General features: G+C 47.7%; 2 protein-coding genes and 1 pseudogene across 2 annotated transcripts in view; all 3 read right to left on the bottom strand.

The window, feature by feature from the left end:
* LOC148021859 (endo-1,3;1,4-beta-D-glucanase-like) overlaps window positions 1-17,554 on the bottom strand; it is a 171,665-nt gene that overhangs the window by 13,188 nt on the left and 140,923 nt on the right. The window lies entirely within an intron of this gene.
* LOC148021862 (uncharacterized) lies at window positions 950-3,813 on the bottom strand (annotated as a pseudogene).
* LOC148021861 (uncharacterized) overlaps window positions 4,370-17,554 on the bottom strand; it is a 35,191-nt gene continuing 22,006 nt past the window's right edge. The window contains exons 2-5 of the mRNA XM_087698063.1: window positions 9,900-9,939; window positions 9,265-9,289; window positions 4,602-5,040; window positions 4,370-4,433 (exon numbers count right to left, since the gene is read on the bottom strand). Coding sequence (XP_087554189.1) covers window positions 4,370-4,433; window positions 4,602-5,040; window positions 9,265-9,289; window positions 9,900-9,939 — 568 coding nt within the window. The remainder of the gene's footprint in view (window positions 4,434-4,601; window positions 5,041-9,264; window positions 9,290-9,899; window positions 9,940-17,554) is intronic.

Genomic DNA, 17,554 nt, shown 5'->3' with positions numbered 1-17,554 from the left:
TTCACAATACTTAAAAAGGTGGAAGAACTGGCTTACAAGCTCCAACTACCTGCTGCTAGTAAAATACATCCAGTTTTTCATGTAAGTAAGTTAAGGAAGAAGCTGGGTGATTTGGATAATCTAATCTTAAATGATAATATTGAGGAGCTATTAAATGACCAATCTAATCCACATGAACCAGAAAGAATATTAAATGTTCGTAACAGACAAACAAGGAATACTATTTATCAAGAATGTTTGGTTAAGTAGAAAGATTGCTCAGAAGAAAGCTCAACATGGGAGCGAGTAAGTACCCTAAGAAAAAGGTTTCCCAATTTACAGTTAGACCTTCCAAGTATCGTTTTCGAGGACGAAACCGATTCTTAAGGGGAAGAAAATGTTATATTAATAAGGTAAATTATGGGAAACAAGCACGAGGGATGACCGTCCGGGGGCCTTGGGCGCCCGAACGGGGTTTAGGGAAGCCTAGATTTAAAGAGAGTCTAAGAATAGTAGGACTCACCAACAAGTGACGGCTGGCAATCGGATTACGATGAAAGTTGCTAGCAAGAACTAGGCAAGGCTGGGAGGAAGGATCTCGTGCCCTTTGAGTATCGGACTGTATTCCTCTAGAATTTTGCTTCATCTTTCAATGGCTTAACAAGTCCGATGGTAGTACGGTACTAATCGGACTAATAAATCTTGGACCTACGTTCGATGAAATAAAAAATACATATAAGTCTATGCTTAATGTTTGGGCTTACAAGTTAAAACATAAACTTGGAGATTCAAGCCAAAAGTGCACAAGAGAGTTGAAACAAGACTCGAGAGTGTACTATGTAAAATGAATAATGAAACCAACAACTTTATTATGAGCCAGATATGCAATCTCATACAAAAAGTGTACAAAATTGGATCGAGATAAAAGCCATCATCCATGGCTCAATCAGAATTAAGATACATGATTACTCTAGGTGCTCATATCACTCTCCGCATCGAAGGTGGAAGCATCCTCATCACCGCTTGAGGAGCCATCACCCTCCTCAACAAAATCACCCTCACTAATGGCATTGCCCTCGTCATCATACTCGGGCTCTCTAAGCTCTAGGTGAGAGACAGTGATAGGCATGTCCTCCTGGGCCGAACTAGGAGTACTTCTCGAGCCATTCCCATACCTCATGTAGAATCTAAGGGCCCGACAAGCATCACGGACAGCCGATGTCGATGTCGAAGCCAAAGTTCCATTGCTACCGGCGCGAGTGTGAATAACAACATGAACACGCCGTGCACGAGAGCGAGAGACCCGCCGGTCTATCTCCTCGAGCTCCAAGTAAAGCTCCCTAAAGATTTGCTCCTCCTCCAAGTCTCTCTCGCGAGTCACACTTTTAAGTGTACTAGCAAAGAGCTTGAGTGAATCCACGTTTATCTATACATTTAAAAAATGAAGAACTTAGATTAAACAAGTGAAAATTCTTAAAATATATTTTATAATCTATGAATAAAGTTATGAACTAAAAAGTATAAAAATTAGATATATAATACATGTCTTGCCATAGACATCTCATGCATATTGCGTAGCATACCTAAATTGGAGCGACAATAAATTAGTCGCTCCAATTGTCGTGTGCTAAGCTTGTTACGAATTTTGGTGTGCACGAGGGAATAGACGGACCAATTCCTCTCACATGCACCTGACGAACAATCCTAAACCATGTGAAGAAAAAGTAAGTTTAAACTTTAAGTTTGCAAGTTCTAAGTTGTAAAACATGTGCAAGAATGCATAAGGCCACTCTTTAGAGGTGAGGCAATTGATAGCCAAATGACTCCCATCAAAAAAGGGGCTTCACCAACGATTCCCACTTTCAACAAATGGTAGATGCGAAAGTGATGCCCCTTTGATCGCTATAATTAATGAGCTCCTGGAGAAAGGCACCATGGTGCTCTTCCGCCAAAGCCTTTGGAAGAAAGGCATCACGATCGGCAAGAACATTGGCATCCATAAAGAGAGAGGGTTTTTTTAAGGCAAGATGTAAGAGTGCCGCAAACCCATGTATGGGTCGCTTCATCCACTCCAATCTTTTCTTTGTCAAAAAGAGAATGTCATCTCTTTTAGGGGTGGTATCCAAGATATCACTACAGTAGGTGTAAGATGATATAGATTTAGAGGGAGATTGAGAGGTGAAATTTGAAAAGAAAGTGTGAGACAGTATGAAATATAGATTCTAAAACTAAAAAGAAGCATGAATCATTAAAAATAAATAAAAATAAAAACAATACCATGAAGAAGAGGCCTCCCCATCCAAGATGGTCGATGATTGTATCTCCTCCATCGCATCCACCATAAGATGATAGAGGAGGCTAATAGTAGTCCTCTCCATGTCTGTCATGCGAAGCACCTTGTAGATGGGAGTAACGGCAATGATAATGCCCCTCATATCCATCCAAAATTCCTCCTTTAAGCAAAGCCTTTGAATGGCCTTTGCTTCCACTTGGCTTGATGTGGACTCCCCTTCAAGCCATTCCTTAAACTCATTTGACACAATTGTTTTTTGTAGCTTGTTGCGAACGTCATAGAGACACTTGAGGAGAAGCCACATGGCCGCAAACCGAGTCTTCGAGGGCTTCTTCAGCTCCAAGTCCGAGTATGAGCGATATATCGCAAGAACTCGGACCTTGGAGTTGACAAAGCCAACGATTATACAAGCATCGTTGACAATCCTCGCCACCTACTTCAACTTATCTATATCTTCCATAAGAAGATCTAGACAATGTGTAGCGCATGGTGTCCATACTATGAACGGAAACTCGGCCTCAACTTTCTGCCCCATAGATGCACAATTCGAGGCGTTGTCCATGACAACTTGCACCACATTTTGTGGCCCAACCTACAAGATTATACACAATGAAATTAGAATAAATTTGGGAGGTTAAAAGAAGAGATTACAAAATAATGGATTTAGAAGCATTACCTCAATGATGGTTTGCCGTATATGTCGATACATGAACGAGCCCGCGGTTCTCCTTCCCCTTGTGCCTGTATCCACCGCTCGTAGGAAGCATGTGCCAAGTGGGCAAGAGACGAGGATGTTGATGATCCCCCTTTTTTTTGCATCACTCCATCCATCGGATAGGATAGAGCATCTATACTTCGCCCAACTAGCACGCACAGGCTCAAGGGACTTATCAATCCTCTCTCTCCTCATCGAGTTTCTTGGTACGCATGTCATTGTACGTGATACCGTACCATCCCTCGCATGGACCAACGGCGGCAATGGCTTTCACCATCCGCTTCCATCGATCCACTTTGAGAATATGGAAAGAGAGATTGCACTCAATTATGGTGCGTGCAATCTCTATTTCCGCTTGCCTTTGCCTCTCCTTGAGAAAGGAGAGAGGACCGGAAACTTGCCCCATTGCTTGAACAAGAGTAGCTTGTCTCTTGGGCATAGATGCACCATTTGAATGGCTTTTTCTAGATGGGATAGAAGAGGCCCCTCCAACGGAGGAAACTGAGACAGTTGGAGAGGTATCGTCTTCCGCATCTGAGACCTCATGATCGGGAGAGATCACCTCCTCACTTGCCCTTGAAAGGCCTTTGCGTCGCTCCAATGGCAAGTATTTCCGACGACAATCTTCATAGACATCATCGGGAATACCGGAACATGGTGTGGCTTCTCCTCCTAATTTGCAAAGGTAGATGAGAAAACGAGTGACAGATGAGATTTGGAGCTTTGGGCAATATTTGCATTGCCACTTGCAAGTGTTGGATTTCTCCTTCACTCGTTCGAAGTAGGCACAATGCAAGCGAAAAGCCTCATGGAGAGGGGATACCATTGATGATATATAGAGAGAGCCTTGAGGGTCACAGGTGGAGGGTGTAAAAGAAAGGAGCGGAAAGAGTAGAGAGCTTGAAGTAGAGAGCTTGAGGGAGTAGAGAGAGGCTATAGCTTGATGAAGGAGGAGATTGAAACTTGGAAGGGTTGAGAGGTTAAGGGAGGACTCAAGGAGAGAGCTTGACAGAGTAGGAAGGATGGAGAGCTTGAAAGGAGTAGGAGGGGTGGAGAACTTCAAAGGATGAATGAGATGGTGGGGGAGGGGAGATTTTATAGAAAGAAAGAGTGCTTTGGAGTTTAGGATTGGCCCGGGGGGGGAGAAAGAGAGAGAAAGAAAGAAAGAAAGAAAGTTATATTAACGTCTACAACAGGCCAAGTTGGCCTATGAGACCAAAATGTTGCATACAAAATGTCTGGGAGATTTCAAAAGTCCCAGTGAAGCTAACATTTATGGTATGTTGAACTAAATTGAGTAGGTACAAAATGATATCTAGACTAGATACAATCTAGAGGTACTTCCAGTGCGGTGTGGAACTGCTCGTGGAGCATGGGTCAGTCTAACATGGAGAGACTAAAGCGGCGGGGCAGGGTCCTCCGATGGCAGCGTAGTATCCCTCGTATCTTCGACATGTGTCTTTTGCGGGGACAGGGGCTGGCGGGGCGTGGGCGCCGGGCTTTGCCTCTTACTATGGCTATTTCTAAGGTGGTCCCCCAAGGTCGGGAGGCCGGTTGGGCTGGTGGGAGCTCGGTGGTGGGGAGGTGCGTTGGTTGGTGGCTCCTTGTCTTTGCTCCATGGTTAGTAGGAGGTGGTCTCTGTGGCGTCGTATTTCCAGTAAAAAGAGCCCCAAGCATCTCTGGTCCTTAAATTCCATCACCTTGGAGAGTGGTCCGAATCCTTCGCTGAATAGGCAGTGAAAGCGTCCCCGGATTTCGTAGTACATTGGGCATCTACAGATATAGTGTTCCTCTGTCTCTAGCTCGAGATGGCAGAGCTGACAGATTCGGTCTTCTGGGGGGAGGGGGTTGGCCTCATATCTGCCAATTTCGACCCGTAGTTGGTGTGAGGACGTGCGGATCTGTCCAATGGTACTTCTGACCCCGTGAGACAGGTGTGTGTCCATGTAGCTTGGGCGGGTGATGAAGCCATCCGGGGAGATGTGCAGGAAGTGCTCTCGGTAGAAAGCCTTCTTGGTTCCTAGTTCCAACATGGGGGTCACCCATGTCCTAGCTGTGTCTGTCTGGATGATATCCATTCTGATGATGCGATTCACCTCCTCTCGGCTGAGCTCCAGGTGTTGGCAGTCTACGCTGTATTGTAGTGGGGGAAGGTAGTCCATGTGCAGGCCATGGAGCCGTAGCCAGGTCTCTGTTCGGGCATACCAGCACTCAGTGTCCCCTTGTGTTGCTAGCTGTTTGGATGACTCCAGGGCGAGTTTGGGGTACCGGTGCCGGGGCAGGTCCCATATTCGGTGCAAGAAGGTCACGGTCTGGAAGAGGGCCTCAGCCACGAGGGGCAGTGCCCCCAGCTCTGCGCGGATGATCTCGTGTGGTACGAAGGGCTTGCTTCGGATCATCCGTGAGATCATAAGTATTAAGGGTCTCTCCATCTACTCCTATCGCTCATAGGTGGCCTACTCCTTAAGCAGTGGCTGATCCTGTGGGGCCCTCCGCGTGTGGTAGAGACTAGACCCCCATATGGGAGCCCTGTACAGGAGGGCTGGTGTGACCAAGGTGTCACAAAGCCAGAGCTTTGTCCGGGGTTCCTGGAACTATATACAGGCATATTGGTTCTCCATTGACCCAAGGGCTGCATAGCCTCGGGTTAGTCTATCTTCTGCTACTTTTCTCAGGGTAAATCTCGGTCCAGAGAATGTAATCCCCAGATAGACGTATCTTTGGACCACGTCTACGGTCTCTCCGCCATATGTGAAGAGGGGTACCGACCATCGGAGCCATTGGGCTGACGTGTTGAACACCATGACCTTGGTTTTCCCCAGGTTCACAGTTAGGTCTTTGTCTTGGCAGAAGGCCTGTAGTGTGTCCAGTTGGCGCTGTAGCCCTTCGGGTGTGCTAGAGATGAGGACTATGTCGTCCGCATATAATAAGATGGGTATCAGTGTCCCTCCCAGGCTCGATCCCTCCTCGCCCAATCTATCTATGTACTCTGAGATCTCATCAATGTAGAGGCCAAATAGGATGGGTGAGAGTGGGTACCCCTGCTTGACTCCGATGGTGCTGGTTATCTCCTTTGACACCCTCCTGGTGCCCCAACTCGGCCCGTTACCGATTCGTATAGTGCCAGTATCCCCCATCACATTTCGGTTGGGACCTCCAATTCCTATAGTCCCTGCGTGAGCCTCGCTCGTGGGACTGTGTTAGGCCTTGCGGAAGTCTACGAAGCAGTAGTACACCCGTCTTCCATGTGCTCTGCCCTCCTCTATGATGGCTCTCAGTGTGAGGATATGGTCAAGGGTGCAGAACCCCCTCCTAAACCCTGCTTGTCCTGCCGCCCGATGTTGGTGTTGCTCTGGCCACTTGCTCAACTCGTGGTCCAGTATGGATCCATAGAGCTTGGCTAGTACATGGCCAACCATGACTGTTCGGTAGTTCGTGGGAACCATGGGGTCTCCGGCCTTCAGGATAGGTATTATGGTGTTGGTTGACCAGCTGGCAGGGAAGCCTTCGCATAGGGCTCTGTTGAACATGTGTGCTAGGAGAGGTGCCAGTATGTCTCTGGCATGGGTCAAATGCTCTGCTACCAAGCCTTCGTGGTCTTGGGCACGGCCATTTTGGAGTCTTATCAATGGCGTCCCGAACCTGCCCCGTGCTGAAGAATGTGGATGATCCTGGTCTGCTCCCTGGGGGCCGGGGTAGCTGGGGCTGCTTGGGTACTTGGTATAGTGAGGTTGCATATGCGTGCCAAGGGTCCGGGGAGGTGATGGGCGTCTGGGCTCGGGGTTCCTGAAACGCCTTCCATGCCTCTTTGTTGTCCTGTCCTAAGAATAGCTGGTAGAATTCGTGTTCCACTTTGGAGAGGTAGGCTCGTTTCTTCCATCGCACTAGGTGACGAAAGATCAAGCGTGCCTGTTTATGCGTGTGTACTCCCCGTGCTTCGTCCTGTTGAAGACGGAGCCGGGTTTCCCTACACTCTGCTTCGTACCAGCTATTCTGTGGGACATTCTTGTTCGGAGGGGTGGAGTGGGGGGATGTGTGGGGGAAGTATTCAGCAGCCGAGGTGTGTAGTGTGCCTGCCAACTGTGCTGTGACCTCCTCCAGGGGTGCGTGGGGGTCCATTTCCTGCAAGCTCCAGTAGAGATGGTTGGAGTATGCACTCGCAGTTAGCCTAGTAAAGTGGTACCTGGGGAATCTTGGGGGGTTGCTTGCTGGGGGGGGTTAGGTCATACCTGCAGGTTATGTCAAATTGCACATAGGCATGGTCGGCAACCACTGCGAGTGGACAAGGTGATATTTTAAAGGACTGGATGTCGGGGATAAGTGATAGAGGGCCAAGGATATAGTCCACTGTGCTTGCTCCCAGTTTCTGTGTGGGTGCTCCATGTGCCCCCCGTCCGATGCAATTGGCCGCGTACTTGTGTGGGAAGCATGTGAGGGCATCCGACCCGGGCCATCTGTCGAGACCGTTGAGGATGGCTAGTCCGTGTGCCCTCCCTAACGCCAATAGTAGGTGTTCACCATATTCGGTGCATTCAGTTGTGTCCTGTGATGCCCGGTTGAGTCCTATCTCCTCTGGTGCGATCTCTTTGTACATGTGGTCTTCGCTCTCAAAAAAGGGGGTCTGCCTCTCTACTATGCGTGCCTTGAAATCTCCGGCCAACATGACATCCCCCAACCTGGAGTAGTGCATGATATCCTCGTACAATGGTAGGTATGGTGACTCGCCCTTCGGTGATGCGTATAGGGAGTGTGTTGGTGGGAAATAGCACACCGCCATGTATATGTCTCGGGGGCGATCTGTGTGTATCCAGATCCACATGAACCGGGCTTCCTCATCTTTCCGCATGACTTGCATCATGGGCTGTAACTCCTCCCTGTACAACATAGCCACCCCTCCGAACCCTCGGGTCCCTCCTGTTCGGGCTCTAGGGCGGTATGCCGTCTCCCATCTATATCCCCTCACTTCTGGTAAGTAGGTGTCTGGGCTTTGGTGGGTTTCTGTGTAGAGGACGATGTCCTTGCCGGTGAAGGTCTCCTGGAATAATCCTGCATCTGTTTTCATAGCTCCGTTACAGTCCCACACTGCAAACCTCAGGTGGGTCTCATAGGCCGCGCCCCGTCATTGGCATTTATCTGTGATGATGACACGACCATCTCTACATACTACCCATTTTCCCGCGTTGAGAGCCTCCAGGATCTGTGGCATGCATTCTTTACGGTGTGCCACCTATGCGGGTGTGAGGTCATCCTCCAAGTAGACTTTTTCCCATTTGAGTTGTCCTTTTAGAGAGAAAGGCTCGTCTGGATTCTAAGTTGGCAAATTTGAGGATAAGAGGCCTTCCCTTGGTGAGGTCTTTCCCTACGTGCCATGCATTCTCCACTATTTGAGGGTCCTCTACTCCCAGCTTTTCACATATCTCCTTGGCGTCTGCCAGGGGGCTATCCCCTTCCTTCCATCCAACCACCCGGATGTGGAGCGCTCTAAGCTTTCTCCTTTTCTCCTCCTCTAGTGCTGCATTCACAAACTCCTCCTTTGTTGGTGACTTCTTGGCTACCTCAATCCATTTGGAGTTCTCGACCACTTCGGCTTGTGCTTGTTTCACTATATTCGCCCATGTGTTGAGCTCCTTTGTTACTTGTGTCTTCAGCTCATTGATCTCGGTTTGCACCTTGGTAGGCGTTGTTTCGGTGATTTCTCCTTCCTCCTTCTTGAGTACGTCTAGTTGGTTTCTATATTCATCGAGCTCGTGCCTCAGTTCTTCGATCACCCTGTTTCTCTCCTGGAGGGACGTTTCAATGTCCACCTTCCAGGAGGTGAAGTGTGATGTGATCTCGGCGTAGATTTCGTTCTTCCATTCTTGCACTTTCGTGCTTATTTCCTCCTTGATTTGGTGTGCAGTTTCCGCGCACATTGCTGCCATGATTTCCTTGATGTTGCTGATGTCTTGGTCATGCGCCTTGCATACATCTCAGAGGGCCTCCATGCCTTTCCTTGTGTGGTAGTCTGTCACCTTGTCAATGTTGCTCCAAATCTCTGAGTATTTCTCATTTTTCTCCCCTCTTGTGCGGTTGCCTGGTGACGAGAATGTCTTGCTCGAGCCCATCCCTTCCTCACGGTTCCTGGGCTTGCTCAGGGGATGTGTGCATCTGGCCTCATTGTGGTGGCGGATGCATGATGAGCGGTGGTGGGAGGTGGCAGAAAAGTTAGGTATTGACAAGGCTAGTGGCGGTGGTGTGATATGGGTGCCGAGTCCGGGGCGTGAGGAAGGCCTGTAGCAGGGCGGGGGAGAGGGGGGTGGCTGCTACGAAGAGAGGAGAGATTGCGACTGCTCTTGCGAAAGAGCAGGGAGGGTGATGGTAGGGACGGGCTGGCGTGCATGGTCCGGCGACTCGGACGGTATGGTCCAGTTGTCGACTCGGACGAGGAGCGTGGTCACATGGAGAGGGGGCATCCGATTGTGGGGGGACTCGAATGAGCGATGTTCGGGGCAGTGTCCGATTCGAACGAGGGTGGGGACTCGGACGAGGGACGTCTGATTGTGGGGACTCGAACAAGGGGGTTTAGTCCACGTGGCAGTGTCCGAGTCGAATGAGAGGGCGTCCGATTGTGAGTGGACTTGGACGGGAAGTGTTGGGGATTCGGACGAGAGGTTTGGGGACTCGGACGAGCGGTTGGTCCAAGTGGGCGTCGATGGCGTGATGGCGGAAGCAAGTGAGTAGGGCGATGGCGGAGAGAGAGAGAGAGAGAGAGACCAGTTGCCACTATTTTCCACAGACGAGGCAAGTGACGAACAAACCGGGCAGTGACGGACGGGGTAAGTGACGGACAAACAGGGCAAGTGACGGACGGACGGGGTAGTGACGAGACAAGAGAACGAACGGACGAGGCAGTGATGGCAGATAGGCAGTGACAAGAGAGAGAGAGAGAGAGAGAGAGAGAGAGAGAGAGAATCTTTAATCTTTTCTATTGAGTCTTTATGAGAAAGAAAGAAAGAAAAGAAAGCTAAGAAAGAAAAGAAAGAAAAGAAAGGAAAAGGGTAAGAAAGAAAAGAAACGTAAGAAAGAAAAAAGAAAAGAAAGGTAAGAATGAAAAGAAAAACGGACTTGGGCCCTAGCCACTTGAAACCGGTCAAAAAAGTGACCGTTTACAACTTTACTGGCCTCAAGGCCCAAGCGTAACGGTCACTGGTGACGGGGCGCAGTTGGACAGGCCGCAAGGAACGGACGGTGGACCGGATGGGTAACGGCGGGGCCCAGTCGGACGGGAGACAGAGGACGGCTCGAAAGAAACGACCAAACACGTCCGAACAGGACCGAACGCAGAGGACGGGTCGGACGGGTTGACCTGTTCGTCGGACGTGGACAATCTTGCCTACAGCAATGGACAGGCTGAAGATGATGTGGCTGTAGTCAATGATGGCTGGATAGCAGATGGAGATGGGTTGCAGGCTGGAAACTCGGCGCCAACAACAGCAGAGGGTGTTGGGCTGATGTAACCTGCAAACAAGGATAATGACTGAATGGGGGCAGCCTATCTATTTATAGATGTGGAAGGGCGGCCCAAAATTAGGGTTTCCACTAAACTTTCTTGAACCACTCCCCGTTTTAGGGTTTCCACTACCGCTCCCCGTTTTAGGGTTTCCACTAAACTCTCTCAAACCACTCCCCGTTTTAGAGTTTTACTCTAAAAGAGCATTTTTAGTGTGTTTTGGGGCTGTTTAAGAGGCTAATCAGCACTAGTAATGCATATTTTAGCTCAATACCCCCTCTCATGCCCAAAACTAAGCCGAAAGGTTAGGCCAGCCATGGTGATGTTTATGTACCCCAAGGCGTTCCACCCCAAAGCAGCCAAGGCATCGGATAAAGGGTGCACGTCGACTGCCCAGTGGCCTACCAAGACTACAAAGGCGATAGTTATCTTACCAAGGGAATCCAAGTAGTCACCCCAGAGAGGGCAGGGCATCGAACAAAGGGTGCACGTCGGCTGCCTAGTGGCCTACCGAGTCCTACAAAGGCAGATGGAACCATATTAAACTTTGTGTGTTTTTTTTTTTAAAAATAAGTGTGGTAAATTTTATGGGATGCGGCCGATTGAGTAATAGTGACCCAGAAGACAGAAGTAGGGAGGATATACCCAATACATCACAAAACAGTACAAGCTAACCCATCCACTCAGGGTGTCGATGACGAGGAAAAATAGGTGATGAGGTATCCATGTGATGAAGAAGGATGTTGGTGTAGTAACAATAGCCGCCGGTAAAAACAGCTTAGGATCTGCTCAAGTAGTGCTCTGCACAATGAGATGCAAAGTATGCTACATGCTGAAGAATGCTCATGCAATAGGTGCCACTTGAACAGTGTCCCTCATGGAAAAATTGTTCACTTGCCCAAGCGCCCTAGTACAAAGATGATGAAATCATACAATGCAAAGGGTAATATACAATAGGGGGGAGAAGCAAATGTCGAAGACAAAGTGCTGAAGCTTGTAGAATACCAAGAAGGATAGGAACCCTCTCTTAACCTGGATATAGATATCCAAGAAAGAAAAAGCCTTATGTCGGTCTTCGTGTGGTGCCGAGAACCATAAGGAATGAAGAGAAGGAGGAAGCATCCCAGCTAGAAGAGCTAGGTAGAAGGCACCGCCATTATAGCATCAAGAGAGATGCTGCACGATCCGCCTCGGGAGAGGAAGCCTCCATGCTGGTAGAAAAGCAAAACTCTAAGGATGATAAAACCATGAAGGAACGGCGCACATCCCAAGTCTGCAACCCAAGTAGGACTAGGCAAACCTGCATGTTAGCCCTACACTGAAAACAAAACCTGCAAAGGAGATCAAAGTCTGCAATCACAGAGGTCAGTAGTGAGATGCTCCAAAAACGAAACAAACTAAAATGAAAAGCTAACTGAAGGAACAAGTGCAAGGATGCAAATGTGTATGTGTGTGTGAGTAAATGCAGCGGAAGACTTAAAATGTAAAGACAAATCCTATGGGCCCGACTGTAAGAGTGCGAAAAATGAATGGTAGACTGACCTAGGGTATCCGAAAGAACCTAGAGACATGCTAGTCTAAGAAGGTGGCCACCATCGCGTACGTCCAGTAGTAGGGCTCTGCCAAGGGAACGCCTGACGAGGTGGGAAGGAAGGTGAGATAGATGCATGAAGTGCAACGGGATCGGAACCTGCAGACCAATCAACCAGTCTCTCAGGGGTAGTGAAAGAGATGGACTGCTCAGGCTATACTCGAGCCACATGTCCAGCACCAACAACAACGGGTGCTAAAGGAGCAGATGAAGCAAGAGCGGAAGGCGTAGCCCCACTGGACTGTGGAGTCGCAGCAGTCTGCTAAGGCTTTTTAGGTAGAAGACCTTGGGTCTTGGAGCGACACTCCTCGTCCACATGGCCTGCTCTCTGCCAATGTGTGCAAAACCGGTTTTTCTTAGGGAGTTGCTACCAGATAGGTCTTGATTCTTTGGTTCCATCAGAGGAAGAGCAGTCACCCTTTGATTGGCTTGCCTTCGTATCTAGCGAGTTCTTGCCACTGGTGGTTTTTCCTCCTAAAGAAGAAGCAACCAACCCCCTCTGCTCTGAATAAGGCTGTGATAAGAATTTCTTGTGGACTTGATCATGCAGCCTTGCGTAACGCAAGAACTGGCACTCAAACTTGTAGAAGTTTGGCAATTGAGGTTGGGAGATGATGTGTTGAATGAAATTGAAGTATTTTGCAGGCAACTTATTCATGAAGAATGTAACCTGATCGTCATCTAACTTTGGAGAGCCAATAGTGGCGAACTCGACAAGTAATCGCCTATAGTCATCCAGCTTGACTTTCAGGTCATCCCCTTCCTTAAGAGAAAACTCTTGAAGCTCAAAGTCGAGATTGATGTGCCGAGTACGATCACGAGCCGCATAGCGGTCGAGAAGGTGACTCCAACGCTCTGACGCGAGCGGGAAGTGCTGCAACTGAGAGTGAAACTTAGGAAGCAATCCCTGCATTAGCTCAACATTGGCTATAGCATTGCGGAATCTCCATTGACGGATATAGTCAGGGTGAGCTAGTTGAGGGTCCGGCATAGGCTCTAGACCAATGACGAGGTCCCAAAGACCCTGAGACTCAAGCACTTGTTGCATGAAATTCGACCAAGTAGTGAAATTTGACCCGTTAAAACGTGTCTTATCCGTCAAGGCATTCTTGGCTGTTGCAACAGGAATGGTAGTGCTCGGAGATGGATAGTGTGAAAAAGTGTAGTGGGGGTAGAATGGGGGAGTGGAATACACTTGGGAATGGGCCCCAGAGTGCCCACCAGGCATGCAGGTAGTGTGCAAGGTGGATCCATAGGTAGGGATGGGCTGACTAGCCATAGGCATGGTAGCCACATGAGGAACCCAAGGAGGTGGAATGGGAACACGGGGAGTAGAAGATGGGAATCCCTGTGTAGGTGTAACCCAAGGAGAGTGTGAAGACGCACCATAAGCTGAGGATGGAAACCCCTACATATGAGTGATCATGGGAGATGTGAAGCTGGGGATAGTGAGGGGGATGCCCATCACAGTCGACCCAGGAGTGATAGGTGTGCTCATTTGCTGAAAGGTTAGAGGCACTGTGTTAAAGGGTGGCATTCCCCCTAACAAAGTACCATGGTGCAAAGAGGTAGAGAATGGGGTGGAGAAGGAAAATGTGCTAGGAACGAAGATGGTAGATCCAACCCCTAGGGTGTGTAATGTAGATGTAGAGTATAATCCAAGATTTTGGAAAGATGATGAGAGATGATCAAGGTGTGATATAGAAGAGGGTGGGATGGGAGGAAAGTGAGAAGTGTGTGTAATATGCTCAAATGAAACAGAAGCTGTAGATGTACCTGAATTTCGTCTACTTTGTGAGCCCCCTCTATTGAAGTTCAGATACGCAAAGCCAAGCCATCCGGATCCTGTATCTCAAAAGAAGAAATAGGCGAGGATTTTGATTCATGTAACACAAAAGAATTGTACAAACCTAACAATGGACCTGGCGGAGATGATGAAGATGGATTGCCAGACGTTCCGAATGCTGTATGTCCTCCACGATCGGAGAGGTGGCCAACCTCACCAACCGGTCCGAATGTGGTAGTAAAACTAGTAGGAGGGGTGTAAACATCACCGTACCTATTGCGACAGTACTCCTCAAAGTCCTCATCTGTCATGTTAGTGAAATCTGGTGAAGATGGAGTGTCGTCCTCCTCACCGAATCCATAATGCCATCTCAAGGTCTCCAATGATGAAGAAGCATGATAAGACATCATAGAAACTGGAGAAGAAGGTGTCTGGGACATTGTGATTCGGTTACGAGTCGTATTGTGTGCCTTGCACAAAGACTAGCTCTCAGCAATATCTGCAGGATACTCTTTACAAGAGCACCAGCTCTGATACCATGTTAAGAAGAGTACTAGGGTTTGCACTGAGGACACAGTGAGTGTACGACCACGACAAAAACACAAAGGCACAGACACAGACACAGACACAGAGGGCAAAACTCAAACTCTAAACGCAAAACTCAAAACTCAAACCCCAAACGCAAAACTCAAAACTCAAACACAAACAGAAGAAGGGAGAGAGAGAACACAACTCTGAAGTGAATGTAAGAGTGTACAGTGTGCTCAAGGGCATAGCAATGTCGGAGTGTGACGTCCACCGAAGACGGATCCCAAGTCTCTGACCACCAGTCAGAGTGTAAGAGTGTTGAATAGTGAATGGCAGCAGGCTGGTCACCAAAACGTGGCAGTCTAGAGGCTGGAAACTGGTAAACGCAGCAGTGTATTACCGATCGGGGGCTGGAAACTGTGCACAATCTGCTGCAAAAAGCAGGCTGAAATGGTGTCTGAGAGTGTCAGGGCCTGCAATGCTGAAAACGCAGGCTGGCTGACCCTGGAGATGATGGACAGCAGGTTGAACAGCAGTTTGGGACAGTTTGGAGCAGTCGCCAACAGCTGAGAGCTGTCGCCTACAGCAATGGACAGGCTGAAGATGATGTGGCTGCAGTCGATGATGGCTGGACAGCAAATGGAGGCGGGCTGCACGCTGGAAACTGGGCGCCAACAGCAGCAGAGGGTGTGTGGGCTGGTGTAACCTGCAAACAAGGATGATGGCTGAATGGGGGCAGCCTGTCTATTTATAGATGTGGAAGGGCACCCCAAAAATTAGGGTTTCCACTAAACTTTCTCAAACCACTCCCCGTTTTAGGGTTTCCACTAAACTCTCTTGAACCACTCCCTGTTTTAGGGTTTTACTCTAAAAGAGCATTTTTAGTGTGTTTTGGGGCTGTTTAAGAGGCTAATCAGCAAGTAATGCATATTTTAACTCAACATGGCTGCGCAGCCTTCTCGTGGGCCATCAATGGCAGCAGGTTGTGGTGTTAAACAGAGTTCATTGCACACTTCATGGGAACCAAAGAAAAAAGAGAAAACAGATACCGCAATGGCACGCTTTTTTTACCATGGCCATATTGCATTCAAATCAGTCAGGTCACCTTATTTTTTAAATATGGTGACAAAGATTGCAGAGTATGGACCCACATATAAGCCCCCTTCATCAGAAACTATCAGGACTACATTGCTTCAAAAGGAGAAAGCAGCCATAGAGATTGCAACAACAAATATCCACAATCAATGGGCAAGAAATGGAGTGACATTGATAGCAGATGGATGGAGTGACACACGCCATAGGTCCATACATAGTGTTGTCGCATATTCTCGTGGGGATGTATACTTCATTGGTAGTCATGATGCTTCAGAGACTGGAAAGAGTGCAAATGTATTGGCATCCGAATGGTACGAGGTAGTGCAGGCTGTTGGGGCAGAAAATATGGTGCAATTTGTGGCAGATAGTGAACCTACAAACAAGGCAGCAGGAAACATTTTAATGGCAATGTATCCACATATCAGCTTTAGTCCATGTATGGCGCATTGCTTGAATAACTTATTGAAGGATATTGGGAACTTGCCATGGATTGCATCTCTTGTTGCGAAAGGCAACAAGATTATCACATTTATATTTATATGTAATCATCAATACTTGCATGCTGAGTTTCGCAAGAGAAGTGACAGAGAGCTTCTTAAATACTCGGGATGAGGTGAATCGCACCAACCAAATGGTTGATCCTATCATGCACATGTTGAGGCTTGTATATAGCATGGATCCATGCATTGGGAAGATCTATGAAGATATGGATCGCATGATTGAGAGGTTGGAGAGTTTGGAACAAAATGCAGATAGGTATGAGCAGATCAAGGAGTTATGCATCAGTAGATAGAATGAGTATGACTCTCCTATGCATGCTACAACATATATGCTTGATCCTGAGTTTCAAGGAAAGATGCAAGAAAGAGACCTTGAGGTGGTAAAGGCTTGGAACACATTGCTTGCAAGGCTTTATCCTAGCCATAAAATGCAACGCATGATTAAAAATCAGCTCTCTGTATATCGGCAAACAATAGGGATATTTGGTACAAAGGATACACTAGAGGACAGGACAAATATTGAGGCTGCTTTATGGTGGGAGAACTATGGGGCAGAAGCTCCAGAGTTGCAGAGTTTGGCTATTCGTATTCTTAGCCAAACAATTAGCTCTTCTTGTTTAGAGCAACTATGGAGCTTATTCAATCACATTCGCTCAAAGAAGAGAAATCGTCTTGGTACAATGAAGACGAATGACCTAGTTTATGTGAGCTCCAATCTTTGCTTGCTAGCTCGTACATCAGTTGCAAAGGCTGATTCTTTTATACGTTGGGAAAAAGATGATGACGATAATGATGATGGTGATGGTGATGGGTAGAATGTTGTTCAGCAAGATGAGCATTCAAGCACAGTGGAGCCATCTTCCATGAATCAGAGCACTTAGTACCTAGCCCTTTGGAACTTTAGAGTATTGACTTGGAAATTGGAGCTCTTGTAACTTGGATCTTTACTATTTAGGCTTTAAAGTTTAGTGCATATTTTGTGTTTTTGCAATGCACACTTGTTGCCAGTTGAACTTATGCAACATTGTTGATTACAATGTTGAATCATGAACGCGACAATCCATTGCTGGTTACAATGTTTTGAATCTTTATTATTGTTGAAACTTGATTATTATGTCTCTAGAGTCTAATTTCATGGATTATGGTTGATATGATCTCTCTCTCTAGATTCTAAGACAAGTGCTTTCTCTCTCTCTCTCTCTCTCTCTCTCTCTCTCTCTCTCTCTCTCTCTCTCTCTCTGTGTGTGTGTGTTCCCTCCGTTCCCATTCCCTCACTTTGAGCATTCCCCCTGTTCTAGGGAGTCCCGTTCCCGTTCTCCGTTCCTGGTAACTATGCAACCATGGCATATATCAAAGAACCATAGGCTGATGCATAAGGTATGCCTTTCATAGCAATAGCAGCTGCATCATCTTTTGGGCAATCAGCTTTGCTAAGCTTTGTATATGGTAGTAAAGGCACACCAAGAGACTTAGGATTAGTCATATTAAATCTGTCAGGTACTTTGCTGATGTACTAGTCTTGTGAGAGAAACAAGTACTTCCCTCTATCTCTTTTAATGCGCATGCCCAAAATGTGTC

Source organism: Lygodium microphyllum, chromosome 17 (genome assembly GCF_053477565.2).
Source record: "Lygodium microphyllum isolate KBCC chromosome 17, Lygodium_microphyllum_v1.1.10, whole genome shotgun sequence".
In the NCBI taxonomy this organism is placed as follows: domain Eukaryota; kingdom Viridiplantae; phylum Streptophyta; class Polypodiopsida; order Schizaeales; family Lygodiaceae; genus Lygodium; species Lygodium microphyllum.
This window is presented reverse-complemented; position numbering and strand designations above follow the sequence as displayed.